This window comes from Atractosteus spatula, chromosome 4 (assembly GCF_055471065.1).
Source record: "Atractosteus spatula isolate fAtrSpa1 chromosome 4, fAtrSpa1.hap1, whole genome shotgun sequence".
NCBI lineage: Eukaryota > Metazoa > Chordata > Actinopteri > Semionotiformes > Lepisosteidae > Atractosteus > Atractosteus spatula.
This window is the reverse complement of record NC_142709.1, coordinates 44,331,224-44,346,468: the sequence shown is the minus strand read 5'-3', so window position 1 is coordinate 44,346,468 and position 15,245 is coordinate 44,331,224. Positions and strand designations below refer to the sequence as shown.

The following is a 15,245-nucleotide window of genomic DNA, read 5'->3' as shown; positions in this document are numbered from 1 at the left end:
GATGGCAAAATGACGTTTACAAAAGGAATAATAATCCAGGCGTTATCACACGTAGATGGTATCATAGAATCGGGTATTTAACCCTAGGATACGTGTATTTTTTAATTAAAATTAGTGTATAAAACTATAGGATTACAAGTATAATTCTTCACCTTGTGGTTCAAAATAGGGTTTTGTTATTCTTAAGCAGACAGAAGAGGTTGGTTCTTAGCATATTTACGTATTTTCGTTTATATTTTACATTTTGCAACTTGTTCAATTGATCTTTGATCGGTAAGCAATACATTATAATTCCCAGCTTCGTCGTACTGAGCAGTCTCTGTTCTCGTCTGTGACACCTGTGGCTCTGCAGCAGCACTTTCATATAGAGGTTAAAGGAACTGGCTAATCGATTTTATTTAGTGGGCTATAGAAAATGCTAAAGCCTAATAGACCCGTTCTGTTTTTACAGGTTATAATGGTCCACAGTGCTCAGTTAAAGGATACTGCCTTTACTGCTGTTGTTGTGCTGCTGTGCGAATGCCTACAGTAGGTATCCATGAGACAGGCTCTTCAGTCTTGGTAGAACATAGCGGGCTGGTCTAAAAAGAGGGATCTGTGTGCCTTGCTTAGGGGCTGCAGCTGTGACGAGGGATGAAGCACGCACGAAACTATGGATATAACAGCCTCCCTATCTGCGCCTGTAATATTCGCGTGTAAGCATTAAAAGAGACCAGAGTTCTCACCACAGAAGAGAAATAAACTATTGTTACCGAAAAAATATTTAAAATATTTTAAAAAAATCAAAATAAAGAATAAGACGGTCTTCTACAGTAACCCTTTTCCCCTCAGGAAACCTTTTGTATTACAGATGGGGCAAATAATGTTTCATCTCCCTTTTCCCGGCTATGTTACAGACCTTTCTCTACAGCTGCCCAACCCCGCTCCGCCGCCTCCTAGTCGCACTCAGGATTCTGGAACGTCGCTCCTGGCATTTCTTGCAATGCTGTCAGAACATAGTGTAAATAATGGAGCGCAACACCAAGCGCTCAAAGAGTACAATATGCACCGTTGTGCAAAAATATGCTGTGCTTAATAGATTGACGGATATTCTGTGAAGGAAAAGTATGTACAATGGTCAGCTGTCACCAGACAAACTACACAAGTGATTTGTCTGGTGACCTCATTGCCTAAGTTTCTGTGATGCAGGTGCTATTGCCGGCGTCCCTTCAGCCCGAGACATCTGTATGGCCAGTCACCTCACAAAAGCGATGAACTGGCACCAGCGCCGGGCTGCCTGAGAGGACACGTCACCGCAGCTAAAAACGTTACATTTTTTATTAGCACCCCTGTGGCTAAACTCTTAAAACAAGACTGTCTAAGATACTAAGGAAAATCTCGTGTATTTGCCCTAAATTGTCTGACACGGGTGTCAAGCAGACTTTTCTGTGTAAAATTAATCTGACAAATAATTCTGGACATAAGGGGAAAATGGGAACAGGGCGCGTGAAATGTATGGAAGATTTGTTTGGAACATAAAACCTTCGAGGACAGAAATAAAAGTTTAAAGATAAAATACAATAGCTGATATACAGTATCTAATTAAAGGAAATGTGATGATTGAACATCTCCTGCAATTTATTATTTATCATTCTTGTTATATAAACTGTTTGGTTACCAATCAGAAATCATTTTATTATCATACTTATTAGTGTACTTATCAAAAGAATATATACGTAGTCACTAATAATGGCAGAATAGTCGGAAAGACTATTTCAACATTCAATTTATACTGGGTCACAGTAGCTAATCTATATCAGAACATTTTCCTGTTGAGTTTTATGGAAGGATCTCAGTCCGCTTTATGGTGAGCTTATTTGTTTAAGTCAACCACTATTCTTGTTGTAAAGACGTCCCACTTCACATCCTAAATGTCTTTTTCAGTCTTAAATTATCATGTGAATCTTGCAGGTGCTTGAAATAATGTTAGTGGGCTACCATTGTGGTTTGTGACTACTTTAATGATCATTAGTCTCATCGTCAGTGAGATCTTGCCCTTTTAACTTGTCTGTCTTGTCAACAAGCCATTGAGGGTAGTTTTGTCACACTTTTTTCGTTTTAATGGGCACCATTTTCCTTTACACAACTTGGTGATTAAATTCCTACTACTGTACCTTACTCCAAAGGACGTCTTCCGAGTGTAAGTGGCTTTTAAACAAGCCTCAATTTTATAACATATTTTTCTTCATGGTGAAGTATAATGTTGGTCTCATATTGTTTTCTCGCTTTGTCAAGGTGAAGAAAAGAAAAGTTTTCTTCCAACAATGCAATTGAGGAAGTAATCTATTTTAAATTCCACCAGCCAGGTGTTTGTCAGACTGTATCTTGTAATTTAAGTCTCTCCAACCAATTTTCGATGTTATCTGTGCCAGCGAGACTACTGTTGTAAGTTTGGAAGTGGTGCGCTAGTTAAAAATGTAATTCCCTTCTATCTCATTACGGACAGACTGGCCTGCCGCGAGAAGCGCGCGCGATCGTGTTCTCAGCAGCACAGTAAAGATCGCATCTCTTAGGATTATTTCGGGAGGGGGATCCGGATTAAACTAGCTACTAACTACTGGCAACACATGAGCTACAAAACCCAAATAGCTAGAATTTAAAATATTTTCTTGTTAATATTATCTCACCTGCACCTGTCAAACTCAAGATTTTTAATTGCCAGACATACAGTATTTAACACATGGTGTCAAGGCGTATTTAAAAAATCAAATGAAGGTTGTCACAGATCTAGTGAATTCAGAGAAGTACTAGTGTGTGTTTCTTCTTAATGAAAGCCGGAACATCGTATTTCCGTCGCTTTTGTAATTATTGAACACTCTTCACTGTTAGCAAAATACATCTTAATGAGGTACAGTGTTAGGCCCATAAAACTCACAGTAGGTTTTAGGTGACAGATGTTCCAAATGTATAACATTGCTGGGGACCTCGGGTCTGCTGCGGTTAGTTAAGTGTTCCATCCCCACAGAAGTGGAGCGGGTAATTTCTGCGGCAAGTAAAAACGGCAGGAAGTGGTTTAGTTAATAGGAATAGTCCTAGGCTCTGCTGCGCTAGGCGACACCGGCTGTACTAGCAAGAAATGCATTTACAATCATTCACTTGGCAGACGCTTTTATCCAACGCGATTTAAATTCGCATCAGGCCAAGATGATAAGTGTGCAATAACAAAAGCATACCGTGAGAAAGGATAATAGTCGCTAAAAGTTAATTGCTTTCTAATTGTTTTTTTTTCTATAAAAATCGAGGAGACAGATTCATCCGACATTGCTTTTTAATGGAGTTCTGTTTTTTTAAGCTTTTGATAGATTACTTTTAGTTTCGCGTTTTGTTTTGCGTGGCCGACTGGAATACATTATGTCTAGCTAAAAGGCGAAATACTAAAACGTGTTACACTACTTGAATCAGATACGCTGATTCAAGTAATTTAATACATACAGTATTTACATTCAAATAATGATTATTGTATTTTGTGAAAGCTACATTTAATGTATACTGCATATGCAAAAACTATGAGTGATACTAATAGTTACCCTGCGCGTATCACTTAACACACATCCTTTTCATATTCATTTTGAAGAGTGGTGTTTAATATATGAACACCGCTGGTGGAATATGGAATGAGGAAAAAAGTATGAAGGTTGTAATCGATGTGGAAGGAATAAATATAAAAAATCAGGGGCATATAATTTGGTGTTATAACCTTTACAAATAACACACTCACATTCACTTAAAATGAAATAGTTAACATATGTAACATGCAGACAAGCACACTTCGTTTTTTGAATTGTTACTCGTTGAATAACGCTATTACAGATTAGCTTGTGATTTAATATACATTAACTTAAAAAGAATACAGGTAGATACTGCTTTATGGGTGAGAGGATAGCATTTTAGCGCTCTGTGCAAAGCTCAAAAGATAAATGAATGTTCTTCGTAAACATTAAAATACATTCATGTGTCTGAGGCTGTTTCACCCTAACAAATACAAGATTTTATTTTAATTCTTAGTATAATTTAAAATCCTTGTTTGACTCCTCTACTGAATTGCGTACCGTGTATCTGATGTGCGTTATCACCTGATCGTGTACGGCGCCGTAGGAGTACGGGATATGAAACGGATTCACTATTCTTCTGTACGAGGATTAACGGGTAATCTTAACTTTTGAAGCATGATAATTTGTGCCTGTGTCAATCATCTTTTTTACTGGATGTGGCCAAATAATCTGAGGGTTTGATCTGAAACACAGACTTCAGGGTTTATAAGTCTCCCTGACTCTCGTAAAACCATTTTTCAAAACTCCCACAGTAAATATATCAAAAATGAACCTGAGGAAGTCAGTGGTGGATAGATTTCAATAAAACGATCGGTAAATATATAACGTTACACTAACACAAAACGAAGCCGCTTGAGCCTCCCCACTTTTACGTCCTCTGCCGCCCCCTTTCGGCTATCTCTTGCAAATGACTAGACATCGATTAAGACTACTTTCAAGACGAGCTGAAATACAGAAGTGATTAATCTTCAATGTTATTATTTTTGCTTCGGTATATATAAAGGTGCAAATAGTATTGAGATATATACATTTATTTACCCACGTATTTTATAGGCAACTATTTCATATGTCTTTCTAACCTACGTCTGACGTTTTACTTATGGATGCTCTAATTTAATGTATTTAATAGGGATTGTGACTGGTCTTTTATTCAAAATGTTATCTGAAAAATCTGAAGTGTGAAATTTAACGTATCATCTATTTTTTATATTCGACATGCCTTTTTCATCACAAATATGAAATAATAGTTGACCCAGAAGAGCTCCTATAAATATCCTGTATTTGATTCCTTTTGTCGCTGTTATTTTTTTAAGATGGTATCATGTTCTCTGGGAAACAAAGCATATGATAGCATCAGTACTGGAATAGCCAGTGTAACTGGCGCTGCTGATATTAAGATTGTGATTGTATCTCTTCAGTAATAAATCGATGGGTTACGTACAGAGACTGGGAGCAGCCTGCAGTCCCGTGCTGCCTTTCTGAGCTCTCGTGACTGAGCTGTCAATTACCGGGGCCGATGCAGTACAGACTGATGATATAATAATGACCTTCGTTCTGAGAGACTGCTTCCTCTCCTTCCTGTGTGGGGATTACTCAGACCTCTTCATGGTTTGCTAATATATTTAGAAGGAAAACGTTGAGAACCATTTAAGTAACCGCACCTCCAGCCCTTCATTGAATCAATTAAGCATACAAAGTCATCACTGGGATCACCTTTGGTCTGTGATAAAGCAGAGAGGGAAAACAGTTAATCTTTTAAGTTTTCCAATAAAGTTTTTTTGAGTTTTGAAACTCGGTGGGCCTGATGGAACTTTTTTACCCACCCAGTCTATCGTTCTGCCTGTCTGTTAGATACTGCGCACCACAATAGCAGGACGCCTGTGTAATTTTACAGTGGCCGGCGTCGCGCCTGTGGAATCCCATTGACTGTTCGGGAGGAGCTGTGCAATCACTTGCTGGCTAGAGGGCGACCCTCCGATTGGTTGGAGCTAGTCCCGGCCTTGTCAAGACAGCTCCCCTATAGGCCAAGACCTCGGTGTATGCAAATTCACCCACCCGGCCGCATTCCTGCACAGCCTGCTGCCAGTAAAAGCCAACCCACTCTCGAGCTGTTCATTCATATAGCGCAGCGGGCACAGCAGCCGGCCGACCGACAGCAGCGTAGTTTGTGTGTGTTTGTATGCGTGTGGATTGGAACTGCAGGTTTGGTTTCTCCTTTGGCTGGAATGACTCTGGATAGATAAAAAGACCCGGGAATAACACAAACAGTACTGTCGGCTCTGCCTCATAAAAAATATTGTTCTGGCTCCGTTAATGTCAATATTCTGTGTTATTATTGCCGCCATTTATTCAGTAAGTCTTAGGATGTGCTTCACTACGCTTTTTAATAACCAGGTCAATGCCTGAAGAAACCCTCCGGCATGCTGCAACACCCTATCGCGTGGACTTCAGTTGCTCTGAGAATCGGACCTGCTTTTCGTCACCTGCTTTTTTCCTGTGGCATTCAAGAAAATAAAGACAAACTTTTTCGCTGTTTATAATTTTTCCAAAACTTTTAAAAAGTTTTGTTATAAGATTTTAAATAAGTTTCACTGCTACAAGAGCAACATTTTGCATTTTTGTTTCGTTTTCTTGTTTGTCTATTTAGTAGTGTATTTGAGAGTTTTATCCTGCAGTCTGTTTCTAGGCTGTGGGGGGGACTGACCGGCGGTCGTTTGTTCTCCGCGGTTCTCACCTCTTCTCCACCTGCTGGGTTAGAGTAACCCAAACTACCTGGAGGGCTTGTTTTGGTCCAGGAAGTTTGGTGGTTTGTGCGCGTTGCACAACTTGACAGACACACGGTTGTTGGCTGGAGATTACGGACCGCCTTTCATTATTGTAAAAGAAGGAAAATATGAAGTTAGTCTAAGGATTCGCCTGTATTCCTTACCTTCTTCTGTCAAATCAATAATTCCAAAGACTTGTACAGTAAACCACCGCAGAGAGATCATCGGAGTTCAAACGACACAGATCGGTTTCTAAATGGGCAGTCGTGTCCCTTTGCTGGGTTTCGAGATAATTTACCTCGACACGGGGATCTGCAGACAGTGCGCTTGGAGGGAGAGGTGGAGCTCGTGTTTACCACTGGCGTGCTGATGACACTTGACTTCTGGACGTCTGACTCTGCGGGAACAGTATCTCCGTGACACCTTCATGAGCCCGCAACACAGAGCAGCAGAACACTCTCATTGAACAGAGCTCATTGAAAAATTGAATCGGAAAACAATTATTAGAGTATTTAAGAGGAGTTTTCAACTGCGCACAAATGGTTTTCCTTTGGGACGCTAAATACGGTATGCTAATAACTTCACTGTGTCATAAGGGTACAATTTGGTTAGTTTCATAAGCCACAAAAGTAAATGAGAGAAGACATAGTAACCGCTCCCCAACAGGCTGTGTTACACAGTCTATTCAGTATCACCACAACAAAGAAGTTATCTGTATCTGTGCCCACTGGTGTGCGGTATTGGCGTCTGCGCCTTATCGCTGACACCGCGGTAAATACGTGGATGCAAGTTAGTTTCCCTTTGTTGAATACACGGCATCTGTGGCATATATGTGATATATACGATGTATAGACCGTTTTGTATGTTAATTGAGAAATACTCGACAGCTTCCTGTGATACTTTTAAATGTTGCAATGTCTGCGGTGAGAGGCGCTGTGTGACGATATATCGTTGTTTCCAGTGTTTCAGATGCCAGACTTTAGTGTGGGAAGTGTGTGAGACCAACTGTTGCTATTAACTCTTCTTGGTTAGTGTTTTCTACCAAAGCCCCCCTCCTGCATTTACATTCGCTGCGAAATGTCTGGAGTTTTCTTGTGTGAAGCTTTCCAGTTCAGTTTGCACTTCAGAAATCTATGTGTGTTTCCTTGCTTATTCATGTTTCCTGGTGCATGCCAAGTTAACCACTCACACATTTATAATTACAGTGTTTTTGCCCTTATGCGAAAAACAACAACACTGTTGCTCGAAGACCCTGAGTGTGGTGTGTTTTGTTGTTTTTGTCGAGTGTTCTCCTAATTTAGGCAATGGATGAAAAATAGATTTGCTTTTGCAGTTCATAACCCCTAAAGTTATTAATTAGTTCCTCATATAATCTGTAGGATACTATGCTGGGTAACAATTGTCTTGATTATTATTTGTATTATGTTTGCAGTTGAGACTTTGACAAGCTAGTTCTCAATTAAACAACATGCTGTCAGCTCTTCCTTTTTTTAATCATTATCAATCTTCAATTGATAATGATTAAAATTTGGTAAAAATTTGCTTATTTGGTAAGCATCAGATGTTTTTTTTTTAAAGAATTTAGCTTTTTCTTGGTAATACAACTCTTCCTGTATCGTCTTCCTTATAGATCCGGCCCCAGGGCGCCGCTTCACCCCACCTTCCACCACACTGAGCCCTGGGAAGATGAGCGATGCATTGCCACTTGGGGCACAGGACAACAGTGCCGCCCTGGTGGGTAAACTGCGCATCACGGACCGCAGCATGGTGGAGGTGCTGGCCGATCATCCAGGGGAGCTGGTCCGTACGGACAGCCCCAACTTCCTCTGCTCCGTCCTGCCGACACATTGGAGGTGCAATAAGACCCTACCAATTGCATTCAAGGTAACAAAGCCACACAGCCAAAAGCATTCATATTAACTTCATTAACTGTCTTTTCACATGCCCGAGTTGTACATGCAACTCACCAAAATTCAGTTGTGAATTCTTATTATTTTCATACTTTTGAGATTAACTCTTTGGTATTACCTCACATTTTAAGATGCTTTAACATGATATACAATGGAATATTGTGTGGTATGTGTGCTTTAAATGCATTTGTGTAAAAATGCAAGTTTATGCATGTTAGAGGTTAAGATACGACTAGAGGTTGGGAAATGTCAAAAGGATTCAATTTACACATCCACATGGTAGAGGTGCCAAGAACAATTCCATCCTTAAGAAAAGATACAGATTCCATCCACCCGTCTTCTAACAGCTTAATCCAATTCTGGGTTGTGGGGAAGCCAGAGCCTATCCAGGCAAGCAAGGCTTAAGGCATAAGGCAGGATACACCCTGGACAGAAAGCCCTCCATTGCAGGGCAGACACAGACACACACACACTCACACCAGGGCCAATATGCTTTTGGACTGTGGGATGACACTAGAGCACCCAGAGGAAACTCATGAGAACAGAGGGAGTACATAAAAACTACAGATAGTAGTGCAGATAGCACTACAGATCCAGAATTGGACCCAGGGCCCAAGCTCTGCGCAGTAGCAATGTTAATCCCTGTGTCACCATGCTCTCACTCCCCCAAAAAATGCAATTTGCTATATTTAAATCACAAGATGATGTTGTGTGCAATACCTGTTCCACAAGCTAATACCTTGATAACTGTAGATTCTGCTTCAGTTATGACTGCTGTCCTGTAATCAAGAGTTGTTGTAAATGGTAATTTAGCAGTGTCATGACTCTTAAAGAGCTCTAAAAGAGATTGACTTTTTGTAGCCTTTTGAAGAGCACATAGGCTACTGCATAAAGCATTTCCTTCTTTTGGGGATTATGGAAATAAAAACAGACTGCAAGCAGGGACAGTCGCAGTTACAATCACACATGAGTCATCTCTAGATCTCTTGCAAAACTTGCATAAATGCCTACACTGTGCTTTAGGAAAACAGGAGCCATTGTTCCACTTTTGAAAATGACTTGTTTCCAGATCAGAGAACTGACGGGACTCTGCACACACACACACACAAAAACCTTACGGAATAAAAGGCTAAAACTAGACGTAGTCGTTCAGAATGGAACCACTAAAAAGTACCTCCGAAGTGGATAACGTCTGTATTTCGGAAAAAATATTTTACATTTTTGTTATTTTTCACGACAATAGTTTCATGGTTAATACCGACGCCTTTTATCTAGGGATATTTTTTGTAAAAAAAAAAACCCTAAGATGAATGCTGAATGAATTGCAGAGGATTTGTGCACCCATCCCATGACATTTGTGCAGTAACTGTTTTACGCATTCTAAACATGAGTAAGCTACTGTCCGTCTGAAGATCACAGAACCGCTTGGCATCGTATACAGGCTCACCTTTTCTTCGACATGGGTTGCCTTTAATATCAATGACAGTGGTATAAGCAAATGCAGCGGTCGCAGTAGAAATTTCTTATCTTATGCAGATTTTCAAAATAACTTTTACACAACCGTTTGCTTATTTAGCCTGTATTTAAGCCTCTGTTTCGATGACAGTACTTTCCCACATTTTTAATCAATTGCATTTGCTATTTTATGGATCCATTTTTATTTTCAAAGTAAATAAAATAATGAAATAAACATTAAAACTAAGTCTAAAAAATATTGTGATATATTTACATGTAATTAATGAAAAACATAGCTTCAGGTAGAATGAAACTATTCGTAATGAGAAGAAAAAAAACGAAGAATGTATTTTTTAAACCGAATATTTAAGACATTTGTTAAAGATCTCTATTCTATTAACAGTAAGTACCCAACTCATAATATTTTTCTTTTTAACTGAATTAGCATTACAATTATTTTTTTTACCGTTTAGTAAAATCGCCAGGTATTCGCGATTGCGCCTGAAAATGATTTCCGTTTATTGGAACATACAGCCGTATACTGTTAAATACATACAGGTAGGATTATTTCTACTAAAATTGTGGAAAGAGATTAGAACAGTATAAAGTGTTTAAATGGATTTCACATTGGTGTTTCCGGCAGGGTTTGTCAGACGCACTTCTGAGTTATTTTTTTCTTAAAGCCTTTTAGAGGTTGAATAACTACAAAAAAAAACATTGGAGGGATGACGAGGCAAAGTATAATCCTGGGGCCGACAAAAGTGCCTTCCCAAAGTAATACGATATAAATATTATTGAATATTACATTACTATTACTCGTGGCAGTAAGAATAACAACACGAACATCCACAATTTCTATCTTAGAGGTCATGTCTATGTTTCGGCTGTGATTATTGAGAGACCAGTGAGATTATTCTTTGTTCCGACATAAAAAATAGTAGGCCTGACGCGTGGAATTATAAATGCACCTCACAAAATGGAGTGAATAACACTGATGATGGAATCCTCTAATTATTTCCCTCTTCACAAAACTAAATTTACTCGATTTACTCTAGTTGTACCAGCAGTAATACTACGTATTTTTGCAGTCATTGTTGTTATTGGAGAAATCCCAGAGTTTGGAACTTGAGTGTATCCTTGTTTCTTCTCTCTTCAGCAGTTAAGTGTTTCTTTTTACCCTGGCGGTTAGCGAGAACTTTCAGTAATAAAAAGTTTAAAACAAAAAGGGGCAATTGTAACAGACGTGCGGTTTCGTACAGAACTGCGTACTACAGGGAATCATCCTTAGTTTAATAAGGTGCTTTCAATTCGTTGTACTACACCCAATATATATATACACCTGTACTAGCAAAATTCTTAAGCTCATCAAAGAGCTTACGGACCTGTACTTTATGATCGTGGTTGTAACACTCGATTTTGTGCATTATACTCTGGAAAAGCATAAATTATTATTATTATTATTATTATTATTATTACTATGATGTAGGTGTTATTATCGGACTACGAAAATGAAAGTACTACACTTTGGATGAGGTTATAAAAAATAAATGGATTTATACTATGAAATATTTTCGTAAACGAGGTATTAGATATCCTTCTGCATTTTTGTTTTGAAAACCTTAGTTTATTTGCTTAAATATGGGACAAAGACAACGCAAGTCTCAGAAGAAGATCATCTGTAGAGTATTGTACAGAAGGTCGCTGTCCAGTGTTTCAGGATCTTCTACTGTGTGAAAGAGAAATTCCTGGGAATCCGAAGTAGAGCTCGCGTCTTCACTTCAATCTTGCTATTTGCAGTTTAGCTGACGGGTTATCCAAAGTGACATAGGCTGTATTTAAAACGATTATTGAACTATAGAAAATACCAATTGACAGTAACATAAAAGAATCATTATTAAGAATCAATCTCTGGAATCTGTTGCATTTTAATTAAACATATTTAGGTATTATTCCGAGGATGGTCTGATATAATATATATTTTTCGAAAGCCACGACACAGCCTCCCTGTGTTATCAGTTTTCACAGATGGGAAGAAATGGAAGTTTCTGATCAATTTAGCAAATTAATTTTCGTTTAAGTAAGGATCAGGCAGCTATGGTCCCTGGGAGCTGAAGATGTTCATGTTTTCATTTCAAATGATATTTTCATCACATCATTAAACAAACCTCCTAATTAACCCTTCAAAACATAGTTGCCTTGGGTGTTTCAAAACCGAGGAGGAAAGAGAGATCTACAAAACATTTGGATTGGGCATCTTCAGGACTAATTCTGGTCCCCTTAAAAAGGGTTTATCATTTGTTTTTCGCAATAACTGTTACAGAAGGTCCTATATATTAAAACACCACAGGGATATACACTTTTCTAATCATTCGGAAGAAAAATAAATTGATATTTTCTATACAATTCCAGACATTCATATATATTCCACATATAACTTTTTAAATTCACTGCAACACAGTAATTACCACTTTCTAGGATCAATAAGCCTTAAATTAATATTGAAGCGGTATTATAAAGTAAGTACAGTTTAACCAGAGTACTTAACACCTTCTATAAATATGTAAAACATCTAAGTTGCAAAAAGTTCTGATACTTAAAACTCATTGTGCTTAAGGAGAAGTCCCTGAGCGATGACTTGGTAAGGCTTTAGCATAGAGACCAATGTGCAGAGACCCATGGTGTAAGAATGGTGTAGATGTAGATGGTGTAGATGCAAGGATCTACATTACACAGGAATAACAAATTAAGAATCAACAGTACACAGACCCACAGAATAGGAACACATGGGACAGAGACCCACAGTATGAAGAAAACACACAGTATAGTGACCCATGGTATAATTACTGACAGTATGAATACTCACAGTATAATTACTCACAGTAGGAAGACACACTTTATAGAAACTCACATTATGGAGACACACAGTATAGAGGCTGTGGCATAATAACTCACAGTATGGAGATTCATATATAGAACCTACGGAATAATTACTCACATAATGGTGACGCATGGTATATGAGGCACACAGTAAGGAGAACCACAATAAAGGGGCCTACAATATAGGTATCCACACTATAGTATGATGACTCATTGTATGATTGCCCATGGTATGAAGACCTGCAGTATAGTATAATGACCTACTGTATAATTCTGCATGAAGACTTGCAGTACAGTATAGTGATCCACTGTATAATTGCCATAGTAAGAATATTCACAATATCTGAGAGCAGTCCAGTGCCTGGAAAAGGGAGTCTAATTCCTTGAATCACAGAATACCAAGACAGGCCCAGATCACACTGGCTACAGTAGAACACTTCCACAGGTAGACCATGACTGTGCATATAACCAGTCACAGCTTTTATAAAAACAGTCTGCAAAGTTATTTACCTTTGGTGGGGAGCTGCTCGCAGTTATAACTTCATAGGGTTGGGTTTGTTGCTACAGTTTCATGAGGCAATGTGAAACACAGGGTCTCCATAGTGATATGTAATTTATTCAGTTTCAGATAAAGATTTATTACTTTTTTTATGAAACACTGCAAATTCTTATATATATATACTTTCACTTACTAAACTATGCTCATTTATCAGTAACTTCTTTTCAAAGTTCCATGAACACAGAATCATCCATTCTAGTAAGTGAACCAAAAGGTTCGGGCTGGTGGAGTTTGAACAGGAAGTGTCATTACTTAGGTCTGTGCCTCTACAGATACTATATCTACAGGCAACAAAAAAGTCAGTGTGCTTTGATTCTTTTTAACTCTTTCCTAGTGGTACACCTGCACTTATTCTTGCAATGTGGTGGTGATGTATGATGATTTCTGTATGTCCACCCTTCTCCCGAACTCTGTCCCATGATGTATGTGCACCTGGATGATGACACTATTATTCCTTCTGCTATATTTCTACTGCTGGCCTTGATCCGCTTATGCATCTGAGAGTCATAGTGGAGCCACAACTTAACCTGCCAAGCACTGGTGCAATCCAAAATGCACACTGGACAAGATGCTAGTCCATTGCAGGACAGACTGAGACACACACACACACTCACACCAATTTTCCTAAAAGCAAGTTAATCTACCAGTATGTGTTTAGAGTGTGGATGGAAACAGGAGCACTTGCAAGAAACCCATGCAAACATGAGGAGAACATAGAAACTCCTCACAGATAACAGCCCAGGTCTCGATTTGAACCCAGTGCCTCAATGCTACAAGGCAGCCAAGCTAATGCTGCTTACAATAACATAAAATTAATAAATAGAAAATTAAAACATTACCTTGGGTATATATGATCTTTTTAGGCACTCCTTTTAGGGAAGAAAAAAGAGAAAAAATGATTAGTCGACTATATATGTTGATGTATAAAGAATCTTATCTGAACATACATCAGTTGTTAATTTTAAAACATCAATTATTATCAACACTTTGTTTCAATTTAATCATTTGATGTGAAGTGGTGTTGCAATGAGAAAGTAGACTCTCTGTGAACAAATCTGGAATGAGGTCTGAAGTCTATCCAGCCTCTGCCACCTGCTGGATAGCACTCTTGTGTTCTCACATTCTGTTGAAATAAGCCACACTGAGCTGTGCTGTGATGAGCTTTGTCAAGCTGCATTGACTTGTGTTCTGTTGATGAAGTTCCTGTGCTGTTTCCTACACAGGTGGTTGCCCTGGGGGATGTCCCGGATGGCACTCTGGTAACAGTGATGGCTGGCAACGATGAGAACTACTCTGCTGAGCTACGGAATGCAACCGCGGCCATAAAGAATCAGGTGGCGCGTTTCAATGACCTGCGTTTTGTGGGCCGCAGTGGAAGAGGTGAGGGGGGCAAGAGGCCAGATCACCTTCAGTGTTAATCAGCTTGAGTGCCAGTTCCTCCCAGGGCCAGCAGACAGTTCTCTAGACTCTCAAAGCATTGAAGCAATTAAGGATGTGAATGTTGCAGATGCTCAACAAAGAAGGTCAATGATATTTACAACACTGAGGTGGAAGTACAAGACAGCTGAAAAAACTTTCTCTCAGAGCATTGCAGCTTATTGCCACAAGTATAGTGGAAGTATCCAGAATATGACCCATTTCAGGGTTGAAGCATGTAAGCATAGATATATCACATGATAAGGCTGCCTCAGAACTTTTTTCCTCAACTTTAGAATGTTATGAGCTCCACAAGTAAACTGAGGAAGAAACAGTTAAGTTTTCGTCTACTTTGGGAAAATAAAAAAAAGATGCAACACTTATTTAACACTGTTAAGTACGGTACTTGTATTGTTCTTTGTCTGCTCTAATAATACATTCTGCACCAGAGTCCACAACCATAGTGCTATGCAATAGGAGCCTAATCCATCCTTGGCCAAAGCTTTGTGTATTACAACATCTACAGGGCCCCCTATCTGTCAGATTTGCAGTAACTGGAGAATGATGGCACATGGCTGGTGTTAGTTTTTAAACAGATACTGCAGCTGCAGACATTCTCCTCTCACAGACTAGGATCCTACACTCACTGCACAGAGCAGTCCAATCCAAATTC

General features: G+C 39.0%; 1 protein-coding gene across 2 annotated transcripts in view; it reads left to right on the top strand.

The window, feature by feature from the left end:
• runx1 (RUNX family transcription factor 1) overlaps positions 1 to 15,245 on the top strand; it is a 66,292-nt gene that overhangs the window by 36,314 nt on the left and 14,733 nt on the right. The window contains exons 1-3 of one of the 2 annotated variants that reach the window (XM_088914770.1): positions 5,733 to 6,922; positions 7,986 to 8,239; positions 14,380 to 14,536. In XM_088914770.1, the coding sequence (XP_088770896.1) occupies positions 6,895 to 6,922; positions 7,986 to 8,239; positions 14,380 to 14,536 (439 nt within the window). In that variant the 5' untranslated portion in view covers positions 5,733 to 6,894. Of the gene's footprint in view, positions 1 to 5,732; positions 6,923 to 7,985; positions 8,240 to 14,379; positions 14,537 to 15,245 lie in introns of those variants that run through there. The other variant, XM_088914768.1, reaches the window with a different exon arrangement.